The sequence below is a fragment of the Chiroxiphia lanceolata genome, chromosome 1 (assembly GCF_009829145.1).
Source record: "Chiroxiphia lanceolata isolate bChiLan1 chromosome 1, bChiLan1.pri, whole genome shotgun sequence".
Classification (NCBI taxonomy): Eukaryota; Metazoa; Chordata; class Aves; order Passeriformes; family Pipridae; genus Chiroxiphia; species Chiroxiphia lanceolata.
Window position 1 is genome coordinate 90,254,716 of NC_045637.1, and position 19,648 is coordinate 90,274,363.

Below are 19,648 nucleotides of genomic sequence, written 5' to 3' on the forward strand. Positions count from 1 at the left end.
GCCAGCATATCTTTTGTCTCAGCCATCTTCAACTTCAAAAATCTTGTTCAAATAAAATAATGGTGCTTGAGACATAAGTAGGATGGGGGTTTTTTCATCCATGAAGCTCAAAGTTTTGTATAAAGATGGTAAAACATAATTATCACAGGTAAGCAGAAGTGAAAACTGAGGCTCAGCCTTTGGATTAAACTCAGGAAAAAAGCAAAGAGAGAAACCCAGATAGTCTGGAATATTTGGCCCCTTCAAATATTAGCAAAATTCCTTTCTGCATTAGCCATCCTTCCCGCAAAACAGAGGATATTTCTGCTCAGACCGCAAAAACATGCCTAAACTGTACTGCTCTCTCCACAACTCTGGGCTACCTGGTGGGCAACAACACTTTCCCACTGTAAGAGCAGTCCATGTGAGGGAAAAAAATGGCCAGTTCATTTTTGCAAGGAAGGTGCTGCAGCATCACCACAAGCAGCTCAGTATTCCTGAAGTGATTTTGTGTGCTTGTTCTACAGTTACATAACAACATATGCTTTCTCTATTTACAATATTAAAATAGACCAAGATTTAAAAAAAAATACTCCCACTGCAAATTATATGGCACTGACATTTACTGTTGATAGACCAGTGTCTTTTTCCACCCAAGTCAGCTACATGCTGCCTCAATCTGCCATGAAATGTCTGGAATCTCAGAGCCATAATGTATAGCAATGTGCAAGAAAATGAACCCAAAGAAGAAGTGTCCACTTGGCAATCAGAATTTGGAGATTGTCCCTTAAAGTGTTGGTATCTCCCTGCAGGTCCCTAGTGTTTCCAGTGATAGTGTTGGAAGAAAGAAATGCCTCAGTCAAGCCTGAAGGCACCTGTTGGAAGGTGTGCCAAAACACAAGGTTGTCAATAGCAGGGATCAGTCTATGCTGGCGGCACATGTTTTACACCTGATATTGACTGGAAGGAAAATTTCCCACCCAGGAACTGTCAAGTGCAAGATGTCTGCAGTGTATTAAGAGCTTTAGAAATAAAATACTAGGTTGTGATAGAGGTTTGCTTTATGCGAAGTTTCTATCTCGTCAAAATAATTTTCGGGAAGAATTGTTTTTCCTTTTTTATCACCTGTTTTTGACATTTTTGATATGGAAAAGCTTTTTATTGTCGTCAGAATGACTCTGTTATGAAATGTAGATGTAGGTAGGGTAAGACAGAAGTTATAACTAATATGTTTGAGAGATTCCTGCAAAGAGTTTTTGCACATGAAATAAAAAGGTATGTCCTAGTGCCTCTCAGCCTTACCATGTCATAAACAAATGTGGAAATGGAAAGGGCAAATTCTCAGCTGTGTGCTGGGATTAAAACAAGCAGCAAAGCCTATATCCTCTCAGCTCCACTATGTACCCTCCCCTTCCCCAGCACCTCCACCACTGTGAAGATTTTAAACCAGTTGCCTGTATTGCATCCTGGCCCTGAAACCAGCATGATGCTGAGGACATGAAGAATTTGTCATTTTTGTGGATGATGATTTTGAGAGAGAGTGGTGTCCTCTTGCACCCTTTCGCAGAGGTTTGGACAGCCACAAAAAGGCCCTGGTTGAGATGAATTGGTGGAGAGAGAGCTGGTGATGAGGGTTAAAAGTGGTGATGGCTGTGGTTTATCACTCGGGTATCAGCAATGCGGACATGCCTTGTGTGTTTGGATTCCAGTTACACATCTCTGAATAGCCTGTCCAAATCAAGTGGCTGCTCAACCTCCAGCAACTGTCCTCAACCAGCCACCCCAAAACCTCCCACATTTACCTCCAACACCATTCATAAACTGCTGCAGTGGGTTGCAAAGTGCTATTCTTAAGAAATTAAGTCTGGAGAGAAATGAGTCTTCTATCGATTATTTATAGTTTTTGGCTCCTCTGATTCAGCCTAGCACTAAACCCTCCCCTTCTCTCCCCCTTCCCATCAGCCCCATGAGGCTCCCTGACCTTGCAATCCACCCACAGTTTTCTATGTTACTGTCAGCCTCCTTACACTTGACTGATGGGAAATATGTGATATTCAACACATCATAAAAATGGCCAGAGCAAGTGAAGGAGAAATCTGGAAAGTATTTACAGAAAATCTGTAAACAATCATTGCAATCCAGCTATTCAAAGCTGTGCACACATTAGCTTATTAGCTATAGACCTGTCAGATTTTCTTTGGTTATTTCACCTTTTTTAAAAAATTAAGGGCTGCTTTGTTATACTCCCAGCTGTTTTGTATTTTAGAGACTTCTGTTAGCAGAGACAATTTCTTTCCTGAGCTACAATAAGCGAGATTTTTTTCATTTTGACTACAGATCATTTCATTGACTTCAGAGGTTTGACAAGCACCAATTCACAGACATCCTTATGTGATAAAAGGCTTCTTGAGGCAGCTTCAAGCACATGCATCTGCTTGCTGTGTACAGCTCAACATCAGATTCAGACAAGCAGGAAGGAGGAGGTGAGAAAGAAGAAGCTGTGAAACTCTTCTGGAAAGTGACACAATGCATTGATGGCACACACGCTGCAAAGTCTCCCTCTTCTCTGCAAGAGGCCAAGGTGTTTCTTACTCACCATAGCGTGGTTTAACCAGAATGGGATCACTCTATCAAGGCTTCTGGGGTAAACCAGCTCTCGATTGTAGGAATACAGTGTCCAAAAGGATATACACACAAACTGGAACAAAAACACAAAATAAAAGAAGTTTAGAAAAGAAAGACAAACATAATTAGGATAGGATTTGGTTAGTGCTTTCATTTCTGAGAAGGCAAAACATTTTCTACATGAAAAATGATGACACTGCCAGATGAACTCATGTTATCTCACATTTACTCTGAGATGCAGTGTTCTGTGTTGATACTGGGAGAAAAAAACTCCTTTATAAAGTGCCAACACTGACATTTTCTATGGAATCCAAGATTAGCTGCTTCTTCTTTTTTCCCTTTCCCTTTCCCTTTGCAGATGGGATCTTTTGATGGTCCAGGAGTTCTCCTCAAGGGACTGTCTGTCAAGCCTGTGTTTTGCTCAGTGACAAGGTAAAAACAGATCTTAGTAAGACAGTTCACATAGTCTTACCCTTATCTTCACAATTCATAAACCTAATTCAGAAACTGCACGTGAAAGCTGTACTTTGGCCCCCCTTTTTTTCCCAACAGAGCAGGATTTACAGTGGGAGAACTTAACTGGAGGAAATGATCCCTAGTATCAGTTACTGATACCTGGAAGCTGATTTGCATTTTGTTTGGCCTGGCTTTGTATTTGAGCACACTTTGTGGTTAGGGTTGGAAATCAGGGGTGTGAGATGCTGGAAGAAGGAGACCGAGCCTCTGTCCGGCTGGCACGGTGGGAATGCCTGGGGGGATATGACAGCAGCATTGTGAATACTGCTGTGCAGGGAAGACAAATTATCCAGTCTCTCTGACTGCATCCCTGTCAGGACATTTTTACTGAACCAGCTAGCTTGTGGACCACGTTTAAGCAGTGCTTCTCAGCCCTTTGAGATTCAGAGGTGGCTGCAGGCATCACTCTCAAAGAGTGCACCTACATGTACAAATAACCCATCAGTTCCTGTCCAACCCACGGTGTTTTGATAAACAGCATTGTCTGTGAGGGAGTAGGTGATACATGATGAATCTGACATAAGCTGTGACTATAATTATTTTTCTATGAATCTGTTTCTCTCCAGTGCTTATTTAAAGCCACACTGGCTTTAGAGAAGGAGATGTGAGGTTTTACTCTGTCTTAGGTACCCTCTCACGTCCTCACGACCTGTTCTGCCCTTTAGAGAAAAGCCCTAAGTTAATAAAGCCACAGCTATTTGAACCATGAGATTAACGGAGAGGTTACACCTCATTCACCCTTTGGGGTCAATCTGTGTCCACTCAAGGACAGTAACCCTAACACTTGTGCAAGAGGCTTTGCTTTCAACCATGACAGGCTCAGCATTGTTTCTTCTTCTAAACGGTCCAAATCCACTCCAAATTCAAGGGTAAAAGAGAGCCCTTAGTTCTTATCTCTTTTATACACATACATGGTATGCTATATACCCTTAAGCATTTATGCAAATGTTATTTTCTCGTACAGAGACAAAGGTTACTTACTGTGGACACTGGGAAAGCCAGGACACTGAAAAGAAGGTCTCTGCTGGAAATTACGCACTTAGCACATCGCAGTTTCTTAATTAGTCTCAACACATCAGCCAGGAAGGACACCCCATAGAAGACAGCCTGCAAAATCTAAAGTAATTACACCTAATGAGGAAAACTCATACAGCTTTCATTAGCACGTACCTCAATGAAATCTGTCCTTGCTCTTCAGGGAGCTGTTTTGTTCGTGAGTTGCAAGCCTGCATGAGGGAAATAGCTGTTGGCTAAATCTATTTTACTAGCTGAAACTGATTAAAGAAAGTTGTTCAGGAGATAACTTTAACAATATCTCAGTTAATAGACTAAACAGAGATGTGTGATGTGATTCAGATGGGTGAAGTGGAAGGACATGTCGAAAGCCAGCTCCCTCACACTTCCTATGTTAATTGTTGACGTTGGATGTGTCTGAGCAGGAGAGAACAAAATATGCCAGGAAATGTTTTCTGTAAAGCAATTGCTAGATGGATTTTCCCACCATTTAGCCAACACAGGTTCTTTCTAGGGACTCACAGTGCACTTGATATCACTGTCAAGTAGTTCAAAACGCTCTAATATGAGAATTAGGTGCAGAAGTTATCCAGAACAGAACCTCTTTTGCTGAACTCAAATTCAATAAAGGATTTCAAGCGCTTAGAAGCAGAGATCCAGGCCACTGAAGTTTTAGTTAAGTTTATATAGAACTATTTATAACTAATGAATTTTAGGGATGAGAGGTTGTGGTTTGGGTTCAGGGTTTTTTTTATTTCTTTCTTTACATCATTTACAAGCAATGAGGGAAGGATTGTTTGGGGAGGGTGCTAGGAGGATTTGGTAAAGAATTAGGCAAGTGCACACAAAACAGAACTCCGCAAATTATGTGTGAAATTGTCAGAACATTGTGGTTTAAGCCAATATTGCTTTTCTGATTGCTTCATTTTCTCTCTTAACACTACACAGTAGATCAAGATGAACCCAGTTGTCAGATGCACAAAGGCAGATCTTTGCAGAAAAATACTTCTCCCACTGCCTTGCATTCCCTACCGAGTCAGTTCAGTTTGGTTAACTCACAGGGTGGCCCCTTCTTTTTAAGGCTAGATTCTCCCAGCGTGATGCAATATGGGAAATGCAATATGGGAAATGCAGACTACTGCAAACACTAGACCAGCTAGTGATACTTAAATGGAAAGAGGGTTACAGCTTTCAGGATGAGATCTCTTTTGCCATGATCTCTACCGTGAATCAGATGTTTATTTAAAGCAAAGTGTCTGAAGTTGTGGCTGGTTACTTCATCAGTTTCTGAAGAAGCTGAGAAGGGTGGTGCTTGGGAGGGGAAAGGATTAGTGCAATGCTTTTCCATCAGAAATTCCTTTTTTTTCAGAGTATCTGAGGGGAGGAGGGGACTATGATTTCACCATGGATATTGTCAAACAAGTACTTCTGCAAGGTTCAGTCTGGAGAGGCTGAGTCTTCCTGGGCAGCTAAATGACCATAGTTTCCAATTATCTACAACAATCCCCATTCATTTTGTGTCTTCCCTTCTCAGCAAAGGGAAAGATACATTCTTCCTTCCCTATCCTTTCCGCAGTCCAGAGAGTCACCACAGTAGACTATATCCAGGTGCCACTGGTGGAGTGTTCCCCCTCCCTGTGCAGATCCGCAACAATAGAGGTAGAGAGGAGTTGATACAGGCTGGGTAACTGGCCCAGGGTCACCGAGGACAAGGTATCAGAGGTCACGCATCACCTGGTTCAGCTGCAAAGCCCCATGCTCCCTATCAAGGCATTGGTTGAACAGCCACAATTTTATATATAGAAAAAAAAAGGCCAAGCAGCTTCATCAGAACCCACATGTGGTTCTCTTCAATTCTGAGGAACCCAAACCAGCTCTTTTAAATGTGTTGTTTTTCTCTCCCCGTTATTACCATTAGCCTCCGTAACTGCAGGCACTATCTCAGTCAGTAGGGATTCAGCCCTCTAAGTCATGGGTCTGGTTCAGAAAAGTCTGTGCTGGGATGGAGCATACTCAGACATAAACACGTGTTCAAGGCCCAGTCCTTGGCCTCACCAGGGCACCAATACCAAATCCTTGAAGAGCTAAGAAAAGCCTGGTAATAAACAGAAGCTCTTGTTACACCCTGTAGAATCAGCAGCAACTTTCTGTAAAAAGCATAAAAAATTAACATGAGGGTGGTGACAGTCTGGTGACACATGGTGACTAATTGCCAATAAAGCAATTAGAGAGAGGCCTGGTTCCCAGAGGATGAGGCTATTATTATCTTGTTCATGGTCAGCCTTACATTAATCATGGGACAGGGATAGGCTGTGTCTTTCCCCGCTTCAAAATTAACTAAAACAAACATTTCTGAAACGAAACAGTCCCAAAACAGCCACGTTCTCAGCCTGGTAGATATTTTTTCATACACAGGGGAGAACAATGTTATCTTCTGCATGGAAAATGCTTATCTGAACATGTAACCTGACCCATTTCTCTGGCTGAACATGAAGAACAACTCCTGAAGAAGTTTGAACTCAGCCTCAGAAGCTTGGATGTGTGCTGCTGTAGCTCTGCCCTTGTTCATCACTGTAGTTTCAAAGGCGTTTCAGACATTTCAGTGATCACCCTGTATTTCCAGAAGCAATAGAAGATTGTACAAGTAATTTTCAAGCCAGAAAACTGAACTTATCTAGAATCATCCCTAGTAATGCTCAGTCTGGCACTGTGCACCCCTGGTAGATTCGAGTCAGAGCTCCAAACCCACACAGGTTATTCCTGTAAGAAAGGTGCGTCCAAATATTGCAGCCCTTCACTAAAGGGAAAATGTTGACATTAAAAAAAAAATATAAGGCATGAAAACATCAAATTATTCCAGATGTCCTGTCCTGTGAATTTCTCAAGAAGCAGTACTGGCGCTCACAAATCCATTTCAGTCACTCATGGAATATAAGTCTGGCTGTAAATAGAGAGGATTCCCTAAAGTATTCCCACACGAACAGAAGGAAGACTGGAAGCATTCAGAAAGTTAACGATTAATCCAAAGAGGAGAATATGGATATGATTATCCCTGCTGGAGAGAGGCTGCTTTCCCCTCTATACCCTGCAGAGTTCTATGGTGCTAGGTGCTGTACAAACATTTAATTTGGCCAGATCAATTTTCCAAACTGAGACTCATCGTGACAAAGACAAACCTCAATTTTTATCTACTGCAGTGATCAAAAGGGTGTTTCTGTTTAACTAACCTGACATGATTTACTTTTGTGTATAAGATCTTGCCATATGTGTATATTGAAAATCTTCAACTAGTATAAATAAATTGGCTCCAAGCTCTGCCCTTAAGGGACGGATAAATCCAATATTCTGAGCAAGTTATTAGAGTTAACAGTCAACATTTAGTGTGGACGCACATCCATTCATATGATAGTGTCCTGGAAAATATCTATGCTAAATACTGGGCCTATTTTTAAATAAATGCAAAACAGATTTCAGGAGAATTGAAAAGTATTTCCATTATGAAAGACAAAAGCACAAGGAATAAACTGGGGCAGGAATGCAATTAATAGTTTTTAAAGGTGCAGTGTGCTCATTATGCAGCAATTTACTAATAGATTTACAGCAGTGAGCAGATTTTTATGAGCTTGGATATTTCAGGCAATGAATGATTCAGCTTGTACTGTTTTGTGTCACAGACAAATGAATACAAAACTGTTTTTATCTGTCATTTCTGCTTGTTCAATAATCAGTCAATGAACTCCTTTGATACAAAACCCACTTATCTTCTCCCCCCTACAAAAACATTTCCTTTCTGAATCTTGATTGCTATGATCATTAAGAAGATGAATCTGAAATAATGTCAGAGCTGTAGCTCTCATGGGAGAACCACATGATTAGGAAGGAATTGAATGAGGTGCTAGAAGAGGGTCATATTTTCCAGCATCCCTCCAGCAGAGCTAGGAGAAAGTGGTATTTCTCCCCAGAAAATGCCACTTTTCCCAGTATTTCCATTTCAGATCAGAGTGAGCTGGCCACAGCAGCTTTCCACAGAGGGAAATTTTTAATGCAATTCAAGGAGATAAGAAAAATTTTGGAGGGAAAATTTCCAAGTGATTCAGACAGCCAGTGCCAGAAGCCGGCAATCACAGTCTTTGCAGGACACAGCAGAAGAGCTGGACAAAGGCTCTGTGGCCTGACTCTGGGGAAGCCTCCAAGGCTCTACCCAGCCCTGTCCAGCACAGCAGATCCACTGAACCAGAACAGCCCAATGTGAAGCTTTTGCCTGCTCTTCTTTCCCCATGACTATACCTCCCAACATTCCAAGGTGTTTCCTTGTTGGACTGCTTCCAACTGGCGGAAATTTTAATGCACTGAATGTGCACCTGATGGATTTGAGTGGTTGAAAGCCACCTCTTGTCTTTGATGTCCCTCAGCAGCAAGAGGGAGGGCCTTAATGCCAAATCATGGGACAACTCTTTTAGGTCCTGCGTAGCCCCACAGAGAGCACCATGGTATTCTGGGACATATTGTCTTCTCATCCTCTTCCTGTCTTATATAGCAGCTCAAGAATCTTTTGCCACCATTTTACCAAAAAATGCTATCCAGTTCAATGGGAGAAGGTGGGCTGAAGGCATTTGTTTCCCCAATCCTCTTCCCTTTTTTGGTAATCCTTTCTTGAAAAAAACCACATCTCTGTAGAATAAGGATTACCAGCCATGAAGAAGTAATTTTGCACACCCTATCCCATTGCCACGTTTTCTGCATGAGAGGTAGGCAACATCTTCAACCCAAACCATCTCTCTGTTGGCTGACAACTCCATTTTAGCATTGGGATCAGATCAATGAATGGTTAAAAGATGTGAGACTGGGGAACTGGAGTAAGGGCCCTCACTCATGGAGATTTAATAAGAAGTAAGCTGTTTGGCAGATCTGGAAATGAGCTGGCAAAGGGAGCAAATACTGAGGTGATAAACCTTTGTGAATTTTTTTTTTTTTTTTTTTGGTGAAAGCGAAGCCTGACTGTAAAATTGCCAAAGAATCTCAGGATACTGAGTGCCTGAGAGATCAAATACTAGGCAAAAATCAGTGTTGATGAATGCAAAGTAATGCTTTTCAGAAAGAAAAAGCAGCTACAGTTATATATTTTTCAGCTGTGGGTTCTAAATTAGCTATCACCATCCAGGAAAGAAATGTTGGACTCACTGTGGATAGCTGTCTCAATTTGCTGTGTTCTTGCCTACCAGTGATCAAAAAAAGACAAATAGAGATTTAAGAACTGTCAAGAACAGATAAACAACAAACAAGGAAACACCTTTAGCCACTGTATAAATCCATCTCATAACTCATAACTCAATGACAGCAGCCTGCCCTAGTTACTCCCTCATGAAACTAGAAAAACTGCTGCAAAGGGCGGCAAGGATGCTTTAATGAAAAAAGTAACCTTTTGTGAAGAGAGATGAAAAACCTTGGACTTCCAGTTTACAGAAAAGACTAACGAGAGCAAAATCTGGTAGAGGTGTCTAATGAGTGGCAAAGAAAACATGAACAGGGACGGATGATTAAATTACAATATGGAAGTAATGAAGTACCCAGTTCAGTTGTCAGGAAGCAGGTTTACACCAACAAAATGAACTACTCTTTCACTCAAGGCACACATGCCTCGTGGCACACAGGATAGGAAAAGTACCAGAAGTATGAAAAGGTATGTTTTTCCTTTAGATAGATGAAGGGAAGGCTTTGAGTGTGTATTAGCTACCTTGGGCAGGATTTATATTCTGTCTGGGTTAGTCAGCATGCTAGTGGGATGATAGAGCCATGGAAAGTTCATTTTATGCATATACATGCTCATGTCTTGTGCAGCCTTTCCCTGATCATCCACTACTGGTCATTAATGGAAGGTGGATGATAATTTCAATGACTATTTCTGCATCCCAAAATACTGGGAGGTGGGTTACTTGCTTCGTCCTCTTGATCTCATGCTTTAGAGCTGTGTCATATACTGGATGGTAGATCTCATTATGATGGTGCTAGAGCGTGGGAGTGGAGATGCTGTTTTGCCTGAAAATATGGCTAATACTTTAGTGGGGCCAGCTATCCCCAACAAATAGATATACTGATACCAGACAACATAGCAATGAACAATACAAATGCCACCCTGACTGCGGCGATATATATGTCCTCATCCTTCCACAGCTGGCTTGGCCACTGAGAAGACCGTTGTGGCTTCCAGAACCCCAGGTTGTTGTTTACATGCCATTCAGCATCTCTTTCATTGCAAATGTTTCACAGAGTCACAGAATGGTTGACTCCATTTCTCACTTGCCCCCCAGGGTCTCCAAAAGCCCCTCTTGAAGCTGGGGACCCTTTAGGCTTCCACTGAACTTCATCATGAGGTGTTACATTCTGAAAAGTAGAAACATACCCTAGACCAGGCCTCCCACTGATGTTTAGCTCTGACAGTCACACAGAACGGATGAAAGGCTACGGAGGTCCCTGCAGTCATCCTTCAAATTAGCAAGTGTCCCTGAAATTTTTCCTTTATAGGAAAACTCTCCACAAGCCTGGTCTTTCCACTACACCACCCTTTGGGCTGATGATGAACCCTTTGGGCTCTGAACCAGCCTTCTCCCCTGGTGTATCTCACATGCTTTCACTTTGATTTCTATCCTGTGAAATGTCAGCATATTAAGGGAACTAGAACACATCACAGTCTATGTTTTTCTGTGTACTTTTAGGAAATGTAGCAACCAGTTTATAGCACTGCTGAAACACATGTAATAATGTCACAAGCACCTCTCTACAGGGTGGAATTTCTTTCCCTGATGTTCTCAACTGATTGACAAACTAAGCATGTACTCTGAATGGCTAAATTAGCACTGTGCTAATTTAGTTTTACCTTTTCTGTAATTTACAGGACATAAAAGTCTATTAAAAATTTGAAGTAAAACTCCAAGCAGCCTTGTAACGCATTGAATTAAAGGTTAGAAAACAGGCACCAAACTTACATGTGTACTGGCTGGACATACCTACACTTTTCTGTCTGTCTCCTCAATGACAGCTTGTCTCTTTTACAGGGAGGCAGCTAGCTTCAGAGTACCTACTGAAAGCCAAGCAGCTCACCAGCCAATATTCTTTCTGCAGGAAACCTGTGAATACATTTCACAACACAAGCACAGATCCCTCCTTAGTTTCCTTTGGTGTATAAACTGTTAAAGGAAGCAGTTTAACAGCAGCAAATATACCAGCTGCATATGTCTTGAGGCGCAGATGGCAGACAAACAAATAGACATATTGGTATCACTGTACAACAGGATTTGCTTACCAGATTGAGGACTGTCAAATATTTCCACTGCCCACCGTAAAGGAACACTTCAGATGGCCGCTCTTCTGTTCTGATGTATACGATGGAATAGGCTACAAAAAAGTACCAGACGAAAGCAAGGCAATGGTATGTGGCGAGAGTAGAGATTTCCATGCTTTAGCTAAGAGATAATTGGTCCAAAAGCAGCTTTTCTCTTAAGGTCCTTGGTTGCTGTGCGTGGGATATGGCAGGGCAGGAAGTTTTACTTCAGAGCAGACTAGGGACACGATGCCACTTTACTCTTGTCAAAAGGAAAAATTATAAGGCCGTGAACTTTGCTTCTGTTTGTTTCCCTCTTCACTGTACAGATAGGCTGCAGGGGGGGGCAGGGGATGAGAAGAATAGGCTTATTCCCCGGATTTAAATACCTTGCTCAAGATTAACAAAGATTAGTTGCAGAGTTATGTAAGTTTTGGGTTGGTTTATTTTTTTGCAAAAGTGGGGGGAGTTTTGCTGCTGATTTTGTGTAACAGGCTGTCATATGTTGGGTAGCAAGTGAAAACAAGTGGCATTTTCACTCGTAGCTGTGGTGCAGCCATGACTCCAGCTCAGCTTGGGAAGCCTCTGTGACTGTTTTTTCCTTGTGCCAAATGAAGAAGTGGGAAACGTAACGGTCTGTGAAAGGAAAACCTAGCTGATTTGTTGATAGGCTATGGAGGTGGCAAGGAAGCTGATATGATTCCTAGGCAAAGGTCCTTGGGGTTGAAAACCACTGTGAGTGTTAACATTTTGTTGTGGGAAAAGGCTCTGCCTCCTTTACGCTGCTCCCCACTGCTAGGATTCATCACAGCCATGCCTGGCAGGCTGGACAAACCCAAAGCTACTTTGAAGCTTTGACAGCGACAGAAACGCAGGGCAAAGGCCTTAGATGACAAACATGAAGTGCTGAGCAGCATGTTTTACCCCCCTGCTTCTTTACTTGCTGCCATTTACCTTCAGACATCCCCTCTTCCCTAGCACAACATTATGTCACCATTGGGGCTGGGCTGAAGAAGAGAAGAACCAACACACAATGACCCTAAAATGAAGCAAACAAAAAAAATCCCCTGGAAATGCTCTTTTTTCCCACCCCACCTACCTCACAAGCAGCCTTAATTAGCATTGGAAAATATACACAGCATTTCCTAGAGTTCCCGTAATTGCTGTGTTGTCAGCAGTAATTGCCACCTGAGTGTTTCATGTGGGCCTTGACAGGGAGTGGGTATCATGTCCCAGTCCACAGCTGGACCTTCCCCATGCAGGATGGGAAGATGAGATGCTCTTCCCATCCCTGCAGAGGTTGCCCCAAGGGGAAGGGCTGGGCTTCAGCCAAGCATTAAAGGATCTCATTTTTTTCCCCTTCTAACTGGCCTACAGGCAGCATTGAGCAATCTGCTGTGTTTTCGTTTGGTTTGGTTTTTCTCTGTTTTTTTTTTTCCCCTTGTACTGGATGTAATGCTCCACATGGGATAATTTCCTATAAACTCAGAGAGCAATGTGCATGAATGTTGGGAAACAGACCTTGCACTAAGACACTTCAATATTCTCCCGTGTTTCATTGACTTCTCCCCTAATTCAGATTGCCTGCATCCAGATTCCCCAGGCATTCCAGCCATCACAATCCCAATGAAATATTGCTGCCTCACTTAGAAAAATAGATGTAGAGCCTTTTGTGGTTATTTGAGACTAGAGGAGAAAACCCCTTGCCAGAAAAAAAAAAGGGAAAAAAGATGGGATTATGTTTTTTGTACTTGGACAGTGTCAACAGTCTTTTCATAGAATCCTAGAATCCTAGAATGGTTTGGGTTGGACAGGACCTTACAGATCACCTGGTTGCAACCCCCCTGTCATGGACAGGGACACTTTCCACCAGATCAGGCTGCTCAAAGCCCCATCCAACCTGGCATTGAACACTTCCAGGGATGTGACCCACAGCTTGTCTGATCAACCTGTTCTAGTGCCTCATCACCCTCACAGGGAAGAATTTCTTCCTAATATCTAATCTAAACTCACCCTCTGTCAGTTTAAAGCCATTACCCCCTTTCCTGTCACTACATGCCTTTGTAAAAAGACCCTCTCTGGCTTTCTTGCAGGCCCTCTTTAGGTACTGGAAGGCTGCTCTAATGTGTCCCCAGAGCTCTCTCTTCTCCAGGCTGAACAATCTCAACTCTCTCAGCCAGTCTTATAAGAGAGGTGCTGCAGCCCTCTGATTATCTTCATGGACCTTCTCTAGACTTGCTACAACAAGTCCCCGTCCTTCCTATGTTGGTGGCCCCAGAGCTGGATTCAGCACTCCAGGTGGTGTCTCACAAGAGCAGAATAGAGGGGCAGGATTACCTCCCTCAGACTGCTGGCCACTCTGCTTTTGATGCAGCCCCGGAAACGGTTTGCTTTCTGGGCCGTAAATGCAGATTGCTGGGCCATGCTGAGCTTCTCATCAAGATCCCCCAGGTCCTTTTCCTAAGGGCTGCTCTCCATCCATTCTCCCCCAGCCTGTATCTGTGCTTGGGATTGCCCCGACCCAGGTGCAGGACCTTATGTTTGCCTTGTTGAACTGCATGAGATTTGCCCAGGCCTATCTCTCAAGCCTGTCCAGGTCCTTCTGTATGGCATCCCTTCCCTCCAGCGTGTTGACTGCACCTCAGCTCAGTCTGATCAGCAAACTTGCTGAGGGTGCACTCAATGCCACTGTGCATGTCACCAACAAAGATGTTAAACAGCACTGGTCCCAGTACAGACCCCTGAGGAGCGCTACTTGTCACTGCATTCTGCTTGGACATTGAGCTGTTGACCACAACTCTTTCAGTGCAATCATCCAGCCAATTCCTTATCCACTGAGTGGTACATCTGTCAAATCCGTATCTCTCTGGTTTAGAGACAAGGATATCATGTGGGACAGTGTCAAATGCTTTGCTCATGTCCTAGAAAATCTAGCAGAAAGATTTCTGGGGAGGGGCAGTGCTGTTATGAGCTGCTCCGCCTTGTCAGGACTCATGCCTTGACAAAAGGCAGGAAGAGAACAGGACTATGGCATCGAAGGGCCCTTTTTATTAGTAGTTTGCATACCAAAGGCACCAGGCAGTCAGCCCCTTTCACAAGTTATCTTCACACCAGTCTTTCTGAGGTTTTGCTGTAGTACAACTTTAAAAATGGAAGGCTGAGCATTCTGTTCAGTAGGTGCTTGGATGCATACAAATGAATGTAAATGTATGCAAAATGGCAAGGTATGTTTTTTCTTTTCTGGAGCATCTTGGCCAGTATGGCTGGGAAGGTGTCAAGTGCGGTGACAGTTTTCTGATGTGGACATCTGTCCCTCAGACTGAGACCATCTGCTTTCTTTTCCCATGTGCAGGAAGGAAGATACATACCCTTCAGCCTAGATACGGGATGAAGTTTGGATGCAGAAACATCACAAATAGGATCTGAAATCTAACACTCCACACTTCATGGGGTCTTTCTTATTTCACAGCCAGTGTGATGTAGCAAGCAAATACACTGTACAGGTCGTATCTTATGCCATGTCTCCATGGGTATGAAGGTTCAATGGAATAGAAAATTCAGCCCAAATCTCTGTGCAGTGAGTGGAGAAAAGGAAGAAGGAGCACACTGGGGCACAGGCAGATATGCTGCTGCAGGTCTAGTGGTACGGTTTAGGGAAACACTGTTTTCTATCTTCTTGGTACCACAGCCCAGCTCACATCTGCTTCTCCCCTGGAGATGAGCCACATTCACACACTGCCAATGCTCCTAATCTGCTTCAGGGTTGCATCTGATTTGAGCAGTGATAGCTGACTTTATGATGAAGTAAAGTGGGAGCTCCCCGTTAATCCATTAACTATGGTTCAGCTGAAGGATAGTAACAAGTAACTGGGGCTTTAAATCACCTTGCTTCCACTAAAGCTCCTCCGCTCGTGCCCTACTCTATGGGAGTGACTTAGGCCCTCTTGCTTGACTTTGCACCAAAATGGGTTTGACTCACTCATATTATTGGTATGGTTCAGGTACAGACGTGACAGCAAGCAGTGTAAAATGGTAATATCTTAGGTGATTGTGTGTCTTCACTGGTGGGCATGGTATTTCCAGGCTATCAAGAAGTCACCAGTAAAATCCATCATTACCATGTAGTGTTTAATAAACCACCTCAGTCTGTCACTACTGAAGCAGCCTGTAGAAATAAATATTCTTGCCTCCTCAAAGCTGACAATTCATTTAGAGAAAGGCACCAGTTAGATGCCTTTCAAATATTGTCCAATATTTTTGCCCTGGCAAGATTTCCTCTCTGCCAGGGTAGCATCCAGTGATGGCAAAATAAGCAAGAGCAAGGCAGAAAATTATTGGCAGGTGATAGCAGTTAAGGTCAGGTGGAAGGAAGGGATTTAAAGCCAAGCAAAAGCTTGGGAAAGGTTTGGGGACCTAAAAAGAAAACTGGGGTTTTGTGCTTAGCTGTCTTTCCTAGGCACCATCTGAGAATAAGGGACTGATACAGAATAGGATCTTGCCTCCCTCAGAAAAATTCTATAGAGTGAAAAAACTAAAAGTAGCCAAGTATGTTTTTCTTCCAGTTTTCTGATGCTTATGTCCTTGACGCAGTTCTGATCTCTCACATGTGGATGTCCTAATTTAGTTATTTTTAATTTACTGCTATTGTAAGCTGGCTTGCATTAAAGGTACCATCCCTTGAAAGAGGGGTCCAGGGCTGCTCTTGTACAGCATCTTCTGTACGCTACATGAGTGTGTCCAGAGACTCTGCCTCTGCTGCAATCTGGATTAGTTGCAGGTAGTGCAGGGGTCTGTGTGGAAGATGCATTTTCTGATAAGCATTATCTGAGAAAGCTTTTTAGCACATAGTGTGAGGCTGCCTGAGTTCTATGTCCCTAGGGATATCTATAATAACAATGTGTTCTATGACAGTCTTGATGTATAAAATGAAACATAATTGGCAAAATTACAAGCTTGGCATAGTCTGCTCCAGGCATCCTCAAATCCTGAGACAAACTCCCCCAAATCATGTGGTTAGTGTAATTCACAAGACTTAATTCTCCCTGGTTTTATTTGTCTTAGGCTTTAGTAGCTTCTACCTGATTTTTGCAACTTTTCTTTGCAGCTGTGTGAGTGACAAATGTAAAAATGCTTTAACTGCTAATAAAAGCCCAGCAATGCAGCAGGGACAGCACTAGGTAATGAAGATCGATAAAAATATCCTGAGAGATTTCACTACAAATCTGAGAAGTGGCAATGCTGTAACATCTACCTGATGTGTGTGGCAAGCAGGAAAGTTATACAATTGTAACCTTATGCATCCTCTTGCATGGGCCTCTCCTCCTTATCTTGTGTGAGATAATTTTTTTTATTACATATTTCTAAGGAGAAGGCAAGAAGTGGCTTACATCATCTTGGTATTTTTGTTCTGAATTGAGTTTAAATGGTTGTTCCAAAATGCCAAAATTCAGAGGGATTTTTCAGTCCCAAAGGGATGACTTGGGTACAAGAAGAATCCGGATTCAGTAGTTTAAAGTACTTGCTCAATTTCAGAGTTTTTCCTTCTCATTGAGTTTCATTGGCTTTTAAACTGTATGTTTATTCAGACTGCTAAACGAAATGTCACTTTGATCCGAAACCAAAACTTCCTGTGTAAAAATGATTTGATATTTCTGACTCTTTAAAATGAATGAAAATTATGACATTATTCAAAACAAAACCTTTTCAGCTAACAACTTGGATTCTAAAAGTAGATATGCTGAAATTAAGAAACATTTGATCAGAAAAGTGCTTGCCTATCTCATTATCTCCTACTCATAGGGGAAATTAGTAATTGTTTACCTTATCACCAAACCCTAAAAGTGTGTTTTCTCTTGGCAAGCTGAATATTGCTTAGAAATAAAAGGCATGGTTTTCACTTATTTTCAACAGCTTCCAAGAACTTACATACTTTTTTAAGAGATCTGTAAGTTGTTTCCTAATTTTCCCTTTTGCCTTTTCTGTCAGAGAGGCAAAATTAGTATTTAGCTTTTTAGACAGATTGTCCACAGACAACCTGAAGTTCAGAGAGAAAAATCAGTTACATCACAGTGTATCAGGGAAGAAATGCCAGGGTATTTTTTAAATCCCAGATACACAAAGTATGACTGGTTCTCATTAGACTCCTTCCTGCTGGATAATCGTGTTGGACAAGTTAAATATGTATTTACATTAATTTTTTTTTTGCTTTGCTCTTTCTAGAGGGAGCCAAGAAACTAGTCTTGTAAAGAGATGCATGTTTGATAATATACTGAATATCAAAATGTTTTGATTTTGTGTGGGTTTTCCTCATCTACCACTGAAACTCAGGAACTTCTAGGGCAAAACACAATAACTCTGTGACAGAAGAGTTTCATAAAGAATTATGACACAGAAAGCACCTTGCTGGACTCATGGGATAAGAACTGGAAGAGGCAGAGTAGGAAAACTGGAGAAGTCACATTTTCGTGAGTCTAAGGAAACATCACTGACAGCTTTTTTTTCCACTTGATGTTCAGAAGATAGCAGATCTAGCATAGCTTATTCTTAACATGGTCTATTTAAAATCATAAAAAACTATTCCAGATACAAGGCAAAAGTGATCCAGCACTGACCCCACTAATCAGTGCTTGCTGAAAAGGTGTAGTTTATGTGCAAATTGTACCTTAGATAATAGTTTATGTGCAAATCTACCTTAGGTAATATTAGATTAGGTATTAGATAATAAGATAAAGTCCTATCTATAGTCTGTATTAGTATAGTACCTAAATCTGTTGTCACAATCTTTGGTACTTAGATTGCAAACAAATGCTAGGCAGAGGATATAACTGCTTATCCCTGTCATGTGCATGGAGAAGTACAACTCAAAACAGTGAAATGGTGCCCCAGTCACATTGAAAGCCTCTGCTGAAACATAAAATAACGATTATTCTCCTGAAGTCCTGGTGACATGTAAAGCACATTGGAAGGAAGGATGTAATTCTACAAGAGATATTGAAGAGGTGCTGGTTTGCTTCCCACCACTGGTATCATCTTGATAGGTGACTCAATGGGTTATAAAACATGTCAGAATCCCAAAAGCTTCCTAAACTCTGCTTGGTGCTAGGGATCTTGCAAGTTGGCCAGAGTAGCAAGTACAAGGATCTCCTCTCTGTGGGTACACTAATATCCTTTGTGCATCAAACCCCTGCCCAGTTCCTGCTCCCTACCAGACACTGAAGAACAAAGTAAATTTTTCAGTCTGTCAAAGGTGGGGTAAAGCAGAGGTTGCAATGTTTTAGTGACACTGACAACATGTTGACAGAATAAAGAAGTTCAAAGCAATGAGTTGGTTAGATTGCTGGTCTAGCAATGGGGGCAGAGAGCGGGTTTCCTACCTAAGAGCAGACATACCCTTGCTGTGGTCTTCAGAAAAGATATCAGCAGTGTCTGACACAGCTTGTGGATCTGAACCCTGCTTGTGTGCTGAGCAGTCAGTTGCTAGTTGGTCCTTGCTGGAACAGGGTTTACTCAAAGGACTGTTCAGGCTCAGCCACAGCCTAAATCCCCTGCTCAGCTCTGCTGTGAGGCATTGCTGTGGCAATTAGACTCTCATGGGGCAATGTCAGCAGGCAAGTGTCTAGTTTACCAAGTGAATGCTGCTCTCTATCTCCTCCCTCTCAAACAAAAAACCAAATCCCTCAACAGAAGCTGTGTGTGAAACCAATGGTATCTCAGTGTCTTGGCTGCTGTTCTTCATCACACTTCTGTGACTGTGAAGAGCTGGTAGATTGCTCCCTATTACCCCTTACCCTGGGAAGTTCTGTCTGAATTTTCTTGTCTCTGTGGTGAAAACGGGATAGGCAAGGGGCAAGCCCTGCCCTGATTCCCCAAGCTGAAGTGGCCTGCTCCCTCCTTTCCCATTTCTTTTTGTCCTGATCACCAGGACCAACCCCTGGATGAAGATGTTTCCCAACACTATCACTTTTGTGAGGAGGTCAGTCCACTTCCCTCAGCTTTCTCTTAGCTGTCACTTGTATACATGCTCACTGTAGTTCCTAATTTGCACAGGCCTTCCTCCCTGGGTGGCTTTTCCTACCTCCTCAAATTGCTGTGGTGAAATTTGTGTGGCTCAAAGAGCTGTGCCAGGCATTACCCTGACACAGCACCTATCTGCAGTATGCCAGTGCTTTAGCAGTGTTGCAGGTGATGGAGGTGGCA

The 19,648-nt window shown here is 42.5% G+C and overlaps 1 protein-coding gene across 1 annotated transcript in view; it reads right to left on the reverse strand.

The window, feature by feature from the left end:
* ADTRP (androgen dependent TFPI regulating protein) overlaps positions 1 to 11,704 on the reverse strand; it is a 29,155-nt gene extending 17,451 nt beyond the window's left edge. Inside the window, exons 1-3 of the mRNA XM_032688885.1 lie at positions 11,435 to 11,704; positions 4,102 to 4,236; positions 2,576 to 2,677 (exon numbers count right to left, since the gene is read on the reverse strand). Of these exons, the coding sequence (XP_032544776.1) occupies positions 2,576 to 2,677; positions 4,102 to 4,236; positions 11,435 to 11,587 (390 nt within the window). The 5' untranslated portion in view covers positions 11,588 to 11,704. The remainder of the gene's footprint in view (positions 1 to 2,575; positions 2,678 to 4,101; positions 4,237 to 11,434) is intronic.
* Positions 11,705 to 19,648: the final 7,944 nt, after the last annotated feature.